Source organism: Elephantulus edwardii, unplaced genomic scaffold, assembly GCF_000299155.1.
Source record: "Elephantulus edwardii isolate Elephantulus edwardi_28Jun2011 unplaced genomic scaffold, EleEdw1.0 scaffold00114, whole genome shotgun sequence".
Taxonomy (NCBI): Eukaryota; Metazoa; Chordata; class Mammalia; order Macroscelidea; family Macroscelididae; genus Elephantulus; species Elephantulus edwardii.
This window is the reverse complement of record NW_006399864.1, coordinates 416,623-431,006: the sequence shown is the minus strand read 5'-3', so window position 1 is coordinate 431,006 and position 14,384 is coordinate 416,623. Positions and strand designations below refer to the sequence as shown.

Below are 14,384 nucleotides of genomic sequence, written 5' to 3'. Positions count from 1 at the left end.
TTTTTTTTATTATTTTGTGTGCGTGTACCGTCAAATCAGATCTGACTGGTACAGGAGGATATTGCGCCTCCTTCTCCGGCAGAGCATCTGGTGGATTCGAACTGTGTTCCTCTGGGATTGCAGTGCAGCTTCTTGCCACTAGGCCACCAGAGCTCCCCTATAAGCTCTCTTTTTAACTCCACCCCTTCTGCCTTCGGAGCTTTATCTCTGGGAAAATGTTGTCTCCTTTGATCTCACATCACTGAATATTCTAAGGAGTGAGTGTCTGCTTGTTCATTGCAAAGGCCTATGTTTGACTGAAAGCAGAACAATGGGGGTTAGTTTTGTTCCATCAGGTTCTTATGGCCACCAAGGGTCACAGTCACAAGGGGTCCACTAGTCTCTACTGGGTAAGTAAGCTTTTCATTTTACATGTTTGTAAGCTTTACACACACACAAACAATTTTTGCTCACTCTATCCAGAACTGTAGGGAGCTATCGTGGCCTAATGGAAGAAAGCTGTGCTGCAAACCTGAAGGCACACAGTTCGAGGCCACCAGCTGCTCTGCAGAAGAATGGGCAATCTCCTCCCGAAAACTCTCTAGAAGGGGGGGAAAAAACCCCAACCAAACAAAAAAACCTCTCTGGAGGGTCAGCTATTGGTCGGTTTGGACTCTATGATACACAGCAGCAACAACAATAAAAACATTCAGAGCTGTAACAAATTTTGGAGTTGTCAGTAGTGATAGCTCTTTCTGTTCTCTGAGTGATGGAGGTTGAGGTTCAAGTGGTTCCTTAGCCCTTTGGACTCTTCCTGTACATCTTTGCACTTCTTCCTTCTTTTTTCCAGATAGAGAGAGGAAAACATTTGCCGCTTAGCTGACTGCTCACAAGCTAATAAGATCCCAGTCACTACCCACCAATCTAGGATATAGAACACTTGTCTGATGGACATGCCATTGACCATGATGTTCTCTGATACCATCAACCTCAAGTCCTACAACTAGCAACTTATTTTTCCCAAGGTAACTGGTTATGACTAATGTGTTTATATAACTTTGTCCCCAGTTGGTTCCACTACATACATGAATATAGTTATAACATATACTAATAAGAGTATAGAAATATCACTTGCAAAACCTATACAGGGTCATGGTGTCATCCTTTGCACCTATCCACATTTGGTCACCTGGCCTGTTTGTCTCTATGTCTCCTGGTAGATCAATGTTCCTTATTAGTATTTTGTAAGATTTCAACATATTTTTTTATAAGTACTATAAGAGTATTCTGTCATGGCATTCAAATGGTTAATTTTCCTTAATCAAACAATACAAGAGAAAGAATGCTAATTGGTAAGGATGTGTCACAGATTTCAGGGCAGTGTTAGTATTTTAGCTGATCAAGTAAAAAAAACCCTTCATATAATTCTTTTCTTTTTCTTTATTTATTGTCTTTCTTTTTCTTTCATATTCCACAATTAGTTATTCAGAAAACCTGTCTTGGAGGAAGTACAAGCAGGTGTCCTTAGAGGTAAGGTTGGTGAGACTTCATTTCATATGCATTGGACATGCTATCAGGAGGGACCAGTCCTTGGAAAACGGTATCATGCGGGGACAGGTGGAAAGTAAGAGAAAGAGAGGAAGACCTTCCACAAGATGGACAGACACGGTGACAGTTGACAATAGGCTCGAGCGTATCAGAGAGGCTAAGGATGGTGCAAGCTGAGTAAGGCTCAGACCTGTTGTTCACTGAGTCTCTATGAATCATAGTCAACTGTACTATCCCTAATAACATCTTCATACCTTATCAATATACCAAAATCTGACCACTTCTTATCCTCCCACTACCTGTCAATCATTTACCCTGAGAAAACTAGGGCACGTTCACAATAAGGTAACATTTGAGATTCTATTTTTTAAATTTTTATTGTATTATTTTTTATGTGTACCGTCAAATCAGATCTGACTGGTACAGGAGGAGATTGCCCCCTCCTTCTCCAGCAGAGCATCTGGTGGATTTGAACCGCATACCTCTGGGAATGCAGTGCAGCGTCTTGCCACTAGGCCAGAGATTCATTTTTATGAATTTTTCATTAGACTCTGAAATCGTTTGTAAAAGGTAGAGGAGTACAATATTTCTTGAAGTTCACTGTAGAAATTCAAATGCAAATGTATAGGTCAGAGGTGAAAATATAAACTATTGTATTAAGTGTAAAACTATTGATTAAGAAGATCAATACAATATCACCTTTATACTTTAACATGTTGCCTAAAGCATATCAATCAAGTAGACCTTGTATCCTTCAAACGCTGGTATAAAAACTCTGGTAAGCATTTGGACAAATCAGGAAATCTAAATGCATTTTTTTTGTAATTATTTTAATGCTGCTAAGTTAAAGGGAGGGAGCTCTGGTGGCCTAGTGGTGAGAAGCTGCGCTGCAGTCCCAAAGGCCTCTGATGCAAATCCATCAAAAGCTCAGAGGGAAAGGGCTGGGCAATTTCCTCCTGTGCGATTTACTGCCTCTGAATATTCACTAGAGGAGCAGCTTGGGGTTGGTCCTGACGTGGCAGTACACAACTGCACAAGTTGAAGGTATGAATGTTCAGAACAGATTATTAAACCTTTCCACAGCAGCTTTAACTTGACACATATTAAAAATACCAAGAGACCAACAAAATAACACTCAATTGTCTGTAAGGTCACCCAAGACCTTGCGGTTTCACAGAATAAGGAAGGAAAAAAGATAAGCATGCTTTTATGCTGTTACCATATCAATAAATGCCAAAAGGAAATAAATTCATTGCTAATCCAAGTTCCTTTAAAGCGACTCGACGGCCTTAACTCTAAATGTATGCCTCAAAAATACAAACTCATATAATCCCTTTAGTGTCGTAATTTAGCTCTATCTTATGGATGCTAATGAGTAACTGTGCCATTAGTCAGTTCTGATTCATGCTCATTAATGAGCAATTTCCTTGGCACAATGGAAAAACACTCATTCCTTATATTTTTTGCAACACTTTGCATATATTATCTATTCTGATCCACACAGGCCTCTGCAAGGGGCAAGACAAGCATCATTATCACCAGATTACTAATAGAGGTTCTGAGAATTAACAATGCTATCTCCCCAGATCGGAAATAATCTTAAAGGCCATCTACTTAAACCATATGTTGAATGTATGATTTCCATTGAAAATACCTAAAATATCTATTTTACATTTAAACACATTTAGAAAAAGGAAACACATGATCACCCAAGAGGGATTATTTCTATCTTTGCCCAGTTTTAATTTGAGAAATACTTTTGTCTCTTAGTATCTCTTAGAAAAGTAGTATCAAATGCAAAATTTAGAAATTAATATAATAGTTGCTTATTTAATAATGGTCTACTTGTGCAACATGACAACTCAAAGCTACTCTCTAGGATGGAGGTCATCTCCTAGGATTTCCTAGGCTATAATATTCACAGGAGGGAGCTCTGGTCACCTAATGGCAAGAAGCTGTGCTGCAATCCCCAAGGCACACAGTTCAAATCCACCAGCTGCTCTACGGGAGAAAGATGAGCAATCTCCCCTCATGCGATTAACTGTCTCTGAAAACTCACCAGAGGGTCAGCTATGGGTTAGTATTAACTCGATGGTACATAAAAATAACAATATTGACAAGAGCCAACCACATGGTTGTGTCTCCTAAGGAGATGATGGTGAGTATGAATCATCAATCTTCGGATCAGCATACAAGTTTTTAACCATTGTACCATGATTTTTGCTGTTCTAAGGCTCTTGTCCAAAACAGCTACACAGAAAGTCTTAAACTAGAAGCATTATCTGGTGCTTTTCCTTTTATACAGGATAAATAATAAAAAGAACGGCAAAATATTTGTACCCAAGATCGTTAAAACACATTCACACACTGTGCTCCCTAATTCGATGCCACGCTCAGGTATTTTCTTTTCAGAGTTTACTCCAAAATAGTTTGACACTCCAAGCATTTTTGTGTGTTCTGTTGTTTTAGATAGGTCGAGCCACAGAGAATATGAGCCTATAAAAGATCCATTAAAAAAAAAAAGAAAAAGAAGAGCCATTCAATCAAAGCTGTAGCTGTGTGACACTGAGTTGATTGCAGCTCATAGTGACCCCATGCAATAGAGCAAAACTGCCCCACAGGGTTTTTTTGCCTATCATTATTACCGAATCAGGTCACCAAGTCTCTCTCCCACATGGCCTCTAGGTGGGATCAAACTGCAAAGCTTTCAGGGGCTTCTTTTATTGCAGGACTGATGACAGTCCTGTGGCTCTTCCGTTTATTCCTTTGCCACATGTTAGCAACAGTACAGGGTGGGATGAGGACTTAAAAAGAGTGGAAGAAAGGAGGAGAGCATGGAATAGCCAGGGAGCTGAAAATTCCTGCTATATCAACAGCACATAACAACAATAACACATTATGAAGGGCTTGGAAGCAGGAGTGGCATCCACTTGCTAAACAACAAACCTCTGGAAACTCTATGAACTTGATAAATGTCGACAGTTGTAGAGAGACTTCAGGCCTTTTATTCATAGGGTTGCTGTGAGTCGTGCTCAACTTGAAGGTAATCAACCACAACAACAACATATAGAAAGAGTGACAGTTTCCGAGCAGATGTGTTTATATATCAAATACCACACAACTGCACCTAGGAAACAAATGAATTTTATGAAAGATTATTCTGGCTGTTAAGTCTGCCACTTGATTCAGGCCAGTAAGCATAGCTGATATGCTGTAAGCACACATACACACAAGAAAAGGATTTTCCCTTACAGAAAGCTTTTTCCTTAGCCAGAAATATTAAGGAGAATGTGTCACAGTCTATAAAACATCCCAGAAGAATGTGAGCTTATTAACTCACCTTTCTAAAATGATAATAATTATATTAATTGTTTCAGTGGCTATGGATGGAATTATCTTCAGGCATTTGATGTCACAGGCAAGGGAATTAGCCACTTTTTTAGAAAGTGTTTTTAATCTCTTTAGTCATCATCAGAAGTGTTTCTGAAACAAAGGTTGTGGTGACCCTATCACATTCCTCTGTACAAATGTCTTCAAAGACTGAAATGCTGGTAACGGCAAGGCTGGAAACAAAAAGCAGGTGTTGAGTTTCATTCGAATCTACCACTTTGTCTTCTGCGCAGTTCACAAGTAACGGGAAGCAGCTGGGCACTGCAAGTACCCCGTACTCCTCTCACACGTAAAATGCTGGGTGATGCCATTTAATCCTTCTTTTGGGGTGCTGATGAAGAGTACTGAATATACCATGGTCTGCCAAAAAGAACAAACCAATCTATCTTAGGGCAAGTGCAATCAGGGTCCTTTTTAGTGGCAAAGATTTAACTCTGTCTCACAAACTTGAGCCAGTTCTTGGAAAATGATACCATGCTGGGAAAGGGAAAAGGGTCAGTGAATGAGAGGAAGGCTCACAATGAAATGGCTTGACAAAGTGAGAGTAACACGGGCTAGAACATGACAAGAGATTTGGTTCCAAAACACCTAACAACACAACTGCCTAGAACCTGATGATCACCAGGCCATCCCAGATACTCTAATGGAGGGCTTTGTGGATATTTTCCATGGTAAACAGCTTCTCGGTGCTGTGCTCTGTTGGGTACTTCTACTTCAGAAGGCAGCGAAGGCCCAGAACAAATAGCACGGCTGACAGCAGCTGGTTTCTGTTTTGTTTTTTTTAGGCACATGGTTCCCAGTGGTCACAGAATGCACTCAACCACTCAGGTAAAGGTTGGCAGTTCGAAATCATGAAGCAGCATCATGACAGCAAGCCTGGGTGATCTGCTTCCATAAAAATTACAACCAGTAACACCTATGGGGCAGTCCCATTCTACAACTCTACAACTCATGAAGTTGGCATGAGTCCAAATCTGCTTGGCAGAAATGCATTGTGGCCTGCGGGAGACAGGAGCCCACAAGAGCATGGTCGTGTCAGCCATTGTGTTTGTTCTACCTAGCTCTGGGTCTGGTCAAAGCACTCACCACTCATTTCTTTTGGGGAGGAAAAGAAGGTAAGAATAAATGCATGAATACTATACTAAGTTGACTATCAACTCTACAGTCAGAGGAAAAGAGACATCCAGAAGTGCTTCACCTTTCCATAAACGGCCAATGTGCATCACAGCTAGTATAGACACCAGGAGAAGCCTAAATGGCAACTCTGATGTCATCTTCCCAGCGGTGTTCAGTGTATCACAAGGAGTGTTTTTGTTAAGTCAAAGATTTTTTTTTTAAGCGAAGTATACACACTAAATCCATAGGGAAAACTTTTCATGTATAAATAAGACCAGGCACGATGGGCACATTGTGTTAAAAGAGCAGCAGCAGATAAGAAGCATCCTGGGATTTCCAAGACATGGGGCTGAATTTTCCCGGTGAAAATCTCCAATGTAAACAGAAAAGAAACAGATTGTAGACAGGCTCAGGTTGAGGAAAGAATAGTCCTAACACATGATGACAAAGCTCGCTCTCAAATGGTACAGCAGAACGGAGGTTAGCGGGAGGGAGCTGCCCTGCTGGTCACGTGTCTTAGTGTCCAGCACAGTGTCTGACACATTGGAGGTTTGTAGTAAATTCTTTGGCTGCTTAAGTAGCCAAATATTATCTTAAGAAAATGTGATAACAATGATATCAGTCAACAGCTTTAGAGAACACGTAATTATAGTTAACCTGATGACACATTTCTTTTCATATAAGAATACTCAACACAATTGTAACATATGGAGACCACGCACGCATGCGCGCGCACATGCGTGCGCATTTATCTATTTGGTCTCCTGGATTTTGGCGTCTCCATTCATCTGTCATGTCTTGGCTGAAATGAAATACTGGTAAAAGAATAGCTGAAAGGGAGGCAGAACAGCTAGATTAAGCAGACTCAAGAAACATCTAAACAGGGGTCCGCTTTATTGTTAGGTGTTTTTTTATCACAGATAGATGTCCTGGGGGCGACACAGCTACAAAGAAAAAAGGTAGGTGAAATCATACTTAGAGGAAAAAAACCGCAGAGCTCATCAAAATGAACTCCATTTCTTTCATAGTACATTAATTTTATTAATTTCCAAAATAAATATATTTCTCATTGGAAATAAAGCCAGACAAATGGTGCAAGGTAAATCCAAACTCAATTATTTGTAGCTTTTCCAAAGGTTCTTATTTGGCTTAAGTAATCTAACACTTTCTTAGTAAATAATGTTTATTCTACTCCTGCTGGATATACTAGAAGCAGCTCAGAAAAACCTCAATGGAAAGCTGTTCAGGAAATAGCTACATCAAGGCATGATCCTATGACTCAATGAACAGAATTAGGAATGATGAGAGGAGGCAGTTAAGTGGGGACAGTATGGCAGGATGCAACCCGCATGCTCTTCCCAGTTACGTCTCCCTCCTCTGGGACCTGTCTTTGATGACTCAGATCTCTCTTTCTGAGTGCTTTGCAGTGATTCAGAACTTGCTTTTAAAGACCTCTTGTTTGGTCCATTTCCTCTGGCAAGCACACAATATAAAATGATCCTTTTCAGTTCTTCTCTGTATTCAAAGTGAAAACTGCTAATGGCTCCTATGTATGGACACAAGTGAAATGTCATTACATTCATTGCAGCATGTCCTGGTTGCAAAACTAGTGAGGAAAGTAAGTATGGAAGAATTTTCAAAGATTTTTAACTAAGGGTCCTGACAGCATGGACTTTCACCACCCAGAAGAAAACCCCTCACTGAAATGTGGGAATTAGCAAAGGTCCAATAGAAAAATACTGCCTGTCTCTCCTGCAGTACCAGCTACAGCAGACCATACCTTTACAAGACACATTCTTAAATTTTTCTCTCTATATAAAAATCATCCAGAATCCAGGGTGTCAAGAGCTCTGGGTGGGGCCTCAGAAAGCTCCATTTCTATGAGTGACAAAGGTTAGACTAGCCAATATTTGGAGTAACACTGTTCTGGAGAATCATCTATCACCTGGTCTACTGCCAGTATCTCTTTGAAAATTATGTTAGCATCTATAAATAGAATGAGTCATGGGTAACATTAGGGATTCAGATGCACAGTTTGTTTTGACACTTAAAAAAAATGAAACCAAAAGTTTAAAGGACATTTATTTGACCCTAGCTAACATTTTCATTAATATAGGAACAGGTAAATCATTCCCCTTATAAGGAACTGAGAGGTGGCAAACTCTAAGAAGAGCAGACTATAAGGACAATCTGGCATTCAATTATTCTGGTGCAGGATGCTCTTTCTGGCCCCAACTGAAGCCCTTGGCAACGTGGCAAGATGGGGTCCTGGATAGGGGTATTTGGCAAGGGCAGTGGCTTAGCTCCCCCCCGCCCCGTTTTGGTGCTGGTGCTTGGCACAGGGTGGGCTACTCTGCTATCTTCCCAGTTGCCTGGGAGATCTGCTGCAGGCCAAAGACTCGATGCAAAGGCAACTGACACTGTGGGTCATAACAAACTATGGATAACAATGAGAAGACTGGGAATCCCACAACCCTTCATTGTGCTCACACAAGATCTATAGCTAAACGCAGAATCCACCATCTGAACAGAGCAAGGGAATATTGCATGGTTTAAAAATCAAGACGGGTGTATGCCAGGGAGATAGCCTGTCTCCATACCTATTCAATCTGTAGTTAAGCAAATTATTGGTGAAGAGAGAGTCTATGAAGAGGAATGTGGCAAGAGGTTCTGAGGAAGACTCTTCAACACTCTGCAATATGCAGATGACACAAATTTGCTTGCTCAAAGTGAGGAGGACTTGAAACACTTGCTGTAGAAGATCAAAGACTTATAAATGGATTACAACTCAACATCAAGAAAATAGAGCTTTTTACCACTAGCTCAATAGGCAATATCACAATAGATGGTGAAAGACTGCAGCCGTCAATGATTTCATCTCATTTGGATCAAGAATCAAAACCCTTGGTACCAGTGGTCTGGAGATCAGGAGACATACTGAATTGGGCAAGTTGGCTGATACGTGTCCCTCCAAAAAACTGAGCAATTCAGGCCCTGGTTTTCAATCATTCGCTATGCATCTGAGAGCTGGACAATGAAGAAGGATGACAGAAGAATAACTGATGCCTTGGAGTTGTGGTGTTAGAGAAGGATACTGAATATCCCATGGGCTACCAGAAAAACTAACAAATACATCTTGGAAAGAGTGCAATCAGAGTGCTCCTTGGAAGCAAAGATGGCATAGCTTCGTCTGTCATATATTGGGTAGGTTGCCAGAAAGGGCTATTCCTTGGAAAGGGGCATAATGCATGGAAAGGCTGAGAGTCGATGAAAGAGAGAGAGCTTCAACGAGATGGATTGATATGATGTGTGCAACAAAGGGCTCAAGAGCTTCAGAGATGATGAGGTTGGCACAGGACAGGTCAGGGTTCAGGTCTGCTGTTCACAGGATCTCTATGAGTTGTACTCAACTCGACCTAACAACAATATTTTCATTAAGGAGCTCCATTGGTTAGGAGGCACATGGGTTTAAAGTCCTTGGCTGCTAACCAAAAAGTCAGTTGTTCAAAGCTACCAGCTAATCCACGGGGGAAAGTGATAGTTCCTAGAATGGGTCCAGTCCTGAAAACCCTATTGGGGGTGGGGGCAGTTCTGCTTTGCCCTACAGGCTGTCTCAAGAGTCAGAATTGGCTTGATGGCAACAGGTTTAGTTTGGGAATGTTTTTATTGATGGGAAGTATTTCAGCTGAGCCTTTAAATCTGCTCCTAAAGCTTCTGTAATTCTATTTATTTATCTTTTTCAGGCTGTGAAATCTGGGCTGATTTTATTGTGAAAATGGTGGATATATAAATTATTAGTCATCAAATTGATTGTATAAAACTAATGAAATGCTGTTTTTGATTTTTGGTTGAAACTAGACATTGACCTGTAGAACTTAAATGTTATGAATAATGCAACATTTCTGAAAGAAGCAAAATAGAGGGCCTAACTTTCCACTTCACCTAGCACAACGTCCTTCTTCCAGGAGTAATTTTGATCAAATATCTCTATGAAACTTCAGTGTTATAATGAACATCTTCATAATAATACCGTAACTTTAGCAAATGCATTTGGCTCACGTCACTCTATCTGTCAAGTGTCTGTATGAAACACTTAGGCAATCCATCTTACACTTATCAAACCATCCATCAACTGCAGAATAAATTATAGTTCATCCATCATATGAAATATTGCATACCTATACAAATCTGAGTTATAACTCTATTGGTCTGGAGTGAATTCTGTGCTAAGTGACTTGATAAAACACAAACTTTTAGGGCACCGTTTATATTTTCATTTTTATTTCAATATGTGTATGCATGTGGGAAATTGTACAGGTGGTTATTCTTTCAAGTTCAACTCAACTCACTTGCTGCCAAGTCGTAGTAACAGACAGCTGCCTCTCCAGCGGTTTTCCTGAAGCTGTAAATCACACAGGAGGAGCTTTCTCCCTGCACAGCCACTGGTGGATTTGAATAGCTAGGGAGGTACTGACTTTAAATCAGCGGGGCAACTCGGGAGGCACTAACTGCAACCAGGACTCAGTATTGCTTAAATATGAAGGAAAATGTACTATACAAAGCAGGAGAGTATATTTAGAAAGTATATATGAAAACCTTAAGCTTTTTTATATTTTTACATGTGTGGAGTATTAGTAAACAATAAACACATTTGACTTTTATAATTTTAATATACAAAGAAGAAAATGATAAAAGGGCCTTAAAATTAATCTTGGATTGGGTTATTTTAATTTTCTTATCTATTATTATGGATAAGAAGCAGTAGCATTTACTTCCAAAAAAAAGCTTGCCTCTGGAAACTCTATGAACTTGGAGAAAAGATGAAAGTTTTGTGTTCAAGATTTGTGTTCGTAGGGTCGCTATGGGTCGTCTACAACTCTACAGCACTTAACAACAATGACATTACCGTGGGTGGGCCCTACTTTCATCATTCACTATTATGACAGTGAGCAACTGAATTTTAATTTCTATATGTCACTATACCAGTTAGAATGGGAATTGGTAGCTGTGATAAATTATTGCTGTTATATATAGCATTGATTCTGAACTCACTCTTGGGAAGGAGGTAACCTAGAATTCTCTCTAGCTAGCGAATTTGAACTGCCAGTCTTTGGTTTGGCAGTGTAACTCCTTACTCACTAGGCCATCAGAACTCGGTAAATACATGTAAAGGGCACATAACAGGACATCACATACATCAAACACTCAATAAATTCCAGCCCCTAGCATTAGGTGGTTGTGTCTGGGGTCAATTCTTAGAAGAACCAATATGAGCAAGTTTCTAGATAATTCAACTGGCTTTGTAACTAAAGTATATTCTTGTAAACTACCTCTTTTGGCTCAAAGGTGTTTTCCTTTGTTTAAATATTGATGGAAGAAAAGCCAGAAAAGCTCCAAGATTTTTCTTCTTACCAAACAAAGTGTCAAGAGTGATGGAAGACAGCTTAACTCTTAACCAAGCACTTTCAAGTCCTATAGTCTCTGTCTCATTCAGGCAAATCCTATTTTTCACTAACTTTTCCAAGTAATTACAGTTTTCTGACTTCTTGAATTCAAATTCATGCCTGGTTACAAACCTCAAGCCAGGTATCAGAGTGAGTGCTAAGAACTCTTCCTCAAATTTAAAAATTTTTTCAAGCTACTCACTTATAAATTTCCTATCAGAAGGTAATAAACTAAGTTTTTAATTTGAATGAAGCTAAAATTAATCAATAATGAAAAGAAAATATTATTGATATTTTAAAAAAGGCAACTTATAGCTAAAAATAATATGAACTAGTGAGTAAAGGAAATTTCTTTCAGGAGTGAATGGGAACAAGTTTCAATGCTTCTGCCATATCTGTCATACCATGAGATCACATGGGACATGTCCCTGTAACAATGTCCATTGCCACCGGGGCATATGCTCATAACAATTTTCTATGCTGTTATATATTTACCATTTTAAGTTACATAATAAAGGGCTAGCAAAGCTATTCTTTTCAGGACAATAGTATGAGTATTTTTTTTAATACTTGTCCTCAAGTAATTATCTTGAAAATTATTTTAAATAGTATATTTTAAGCAAAATGAAGCATAATGAAATACATTTTCCAGAACATCAATGATAATTATTTCTCCATATGATTTTTAAAAAATCACACACTAGACACACTAAGAGGTGTCAATAAATGACAGGTGGACTAAGATGAAGTTAGAAACAATGTCATTTAAAAATGACAAAGTACTGTGGTTTTGGAAAGGATCCTATGTAATTGATATGGCAAACCAAACGTACCAGAAGGGTTTCCATTTCTTTAATACCTGTGCCTTTGGCAGCCTGCCTTATTCATGGTCTCACATCACGAGGAAGCAAATGGCAAAAGAGATCCATCTGTTTACACAAAAGGCTTGCTTTCTTACTCACACAGAACTCAGAAATACATTTCAAAATGGAACTAAGAGAGGATTTCTTCCTAACAGCCGAGGGAGCAACAGGAGATGGAGGCTGGGAGATTGCACCTACCCTGGATTGTTTTTGTCCTTCGTCATTTCAGTGCAGGCAAACAGGCAACCTTATAGCTGTTGCAGTGGAGGGAGCCCGGTCCGGATCTGATGAGCATTCCGTTACCTGTGAGCCTGGTACTTGGTGTCACACAAGCTCCGCCCACTGCCACCACCAGGAGCTTGCCTCTCGGGGTGGAGTTGGCACACAGAAAAGGGTCCAGACATTCCAGGAACCCTAAACTCCACACTGCAAGCTCTAAACCCTCCAAAGGACATGCAGTTGAGTTAGTACAATGGGGAAGGGTTTTAAATGCAAAGCCTATTCTGTGAAATGAGAAATCTATTTCTGTTGCTGTTGTTGTTAAGCATTGTCTAGTCAAGTATAACCCTGTGGACAACAGATGTGACTCTTGTCCCGTCCTGTGCCATCCTCACCATCTCTGATACACCTAAGCCCATTGCTGTAATCACCATGTCAATCCACCTCTGCTCTTTCGCTGACCCTCCACCTTACCAAGGATATGCTTGTAATAGCCTCTCCTAGCGACATGTCCAAAATACGAGAGATAAAGCTTTTCTATCTTTACCTTCAAGAAGCACGCCAGCTGCATATTTTCCAAGACATACCTATTCATTCTTTAGGCAATCCACATGATATTTAGTTCTCTTCTGCAATACCATAAATCAAAGGCATCAATTCTTCTACTGACATCCTTATTCATTGTCCGGCGCTCAGATTTCTAGCAAGTGATTGAAAAGAGCATGCCTTCTATCAGATGCATATTCGCCTTCAAACTGGTATCACTACTCTTGAGTATTTTGGAGAGGTCTCAGACAATGAACTTGCCAAAAGCAATATGTCTGCGTGTATCCTGCCTGCTAATACTAAGGGGGTTGATGGTGGATCCAAGTAAGACAGATCATTAGCAACTTAAAATTCATTCTCCATGCATCATGATATTGTTCACTGGCCCAGTGGTAAGGACATTTGTCTTCTTTTAAAATTTTTTTAATTATTATTCATTTTAATGAAACTTAACAGAGACTTTGGATTTCCATTCATTCATTGTTGCACTTTTCTCCCTGCCCACCCCTTCCCCCAACATGTCTTCTTGATCTTAAAATGTAATCCATATTGAAGGCTGTCGTCTGTGATCTTCTGTAACCAGTGCTTCAGGTGCCCTTCGCTTTCAGCAAATAAGGCTGTATTGTATGTTCATAAGGAACTCAGGAGGTACAATGGTTAAGGACTCACTGCTAAATCAAATGAAAGCTCTATTTTAATCAGCATTCCTTAGGAGGAGGCTAATTTCTAAAGCACTTATAGAAGAAGTAAGGTTCCCTGACGGCCTTGTGGGTGAGGCGTTGCACTGGTAACCAAAAGTGAGCAGTCTGAATCCACCAGCTACTCTTGTGAGAAAAAAGGCACTCTCTGCATATGCAACGTACAGCTTTTGAAAACCTGCTGGATGGTAAGTGATGAGTTGGTTTCAACTGAACAGCAATGAGTGAGTGAGTCAGTGAGTAATACTAAAGATAAAAAAAATACTGACTTGTTGGATGTTAGCTTGAAAGTTGGCTTTTCTAGGTATTGCATTATCCCCCTCTGGTCTCCAGCTACCTTGACTGCAGACACATGGTCTCACAAATCATCAAGAGCTGTGGGACTAGGATATGAGAGAAAGTGCTTTCTACACTGAACAGCAAGATTTGAGGGAGACTGAAGCAAGACCCTACAGAAAGTGAGACCCTGATGAGAGTGAAACCCAGGTGATAGAGACAGAGAGACTGTGGTACTGCAATGGAGAAACTGTGGCAAGGTGTAACCAGAGGAGAGCTGAGATAAAGGCCATAATTAAAGGCTT

The 14,384-nt window shown here is 40.0% G+C and overlaps 1 protein-coding gene across 1 annotated transcript in view; it reads right to left on the bottom strand.

Annotated features, from left to right (window-relative positions):
* OXR1 (oxidation resistance 1) overlaps positions 1-12,666 on the bottom strand; it is a 325,904-nt gene extending 313,238 nt beyond the window's left edge. Inside the window, exon 1 of the mRNA XM_006892321.1 lies at positions 12,539-12,666. Coding sequence (XP_006892383.1) covers positions 12,539-12,564 — 26 coding nt within the window. The 5' untranslated portion in view covers positions 12,565-12,666. The remainder of the gene's footprint in view (positions 1-12,538) is intronic.
* Positions 12,667-14,384: the final 1,718 nt, after the last annotated feature.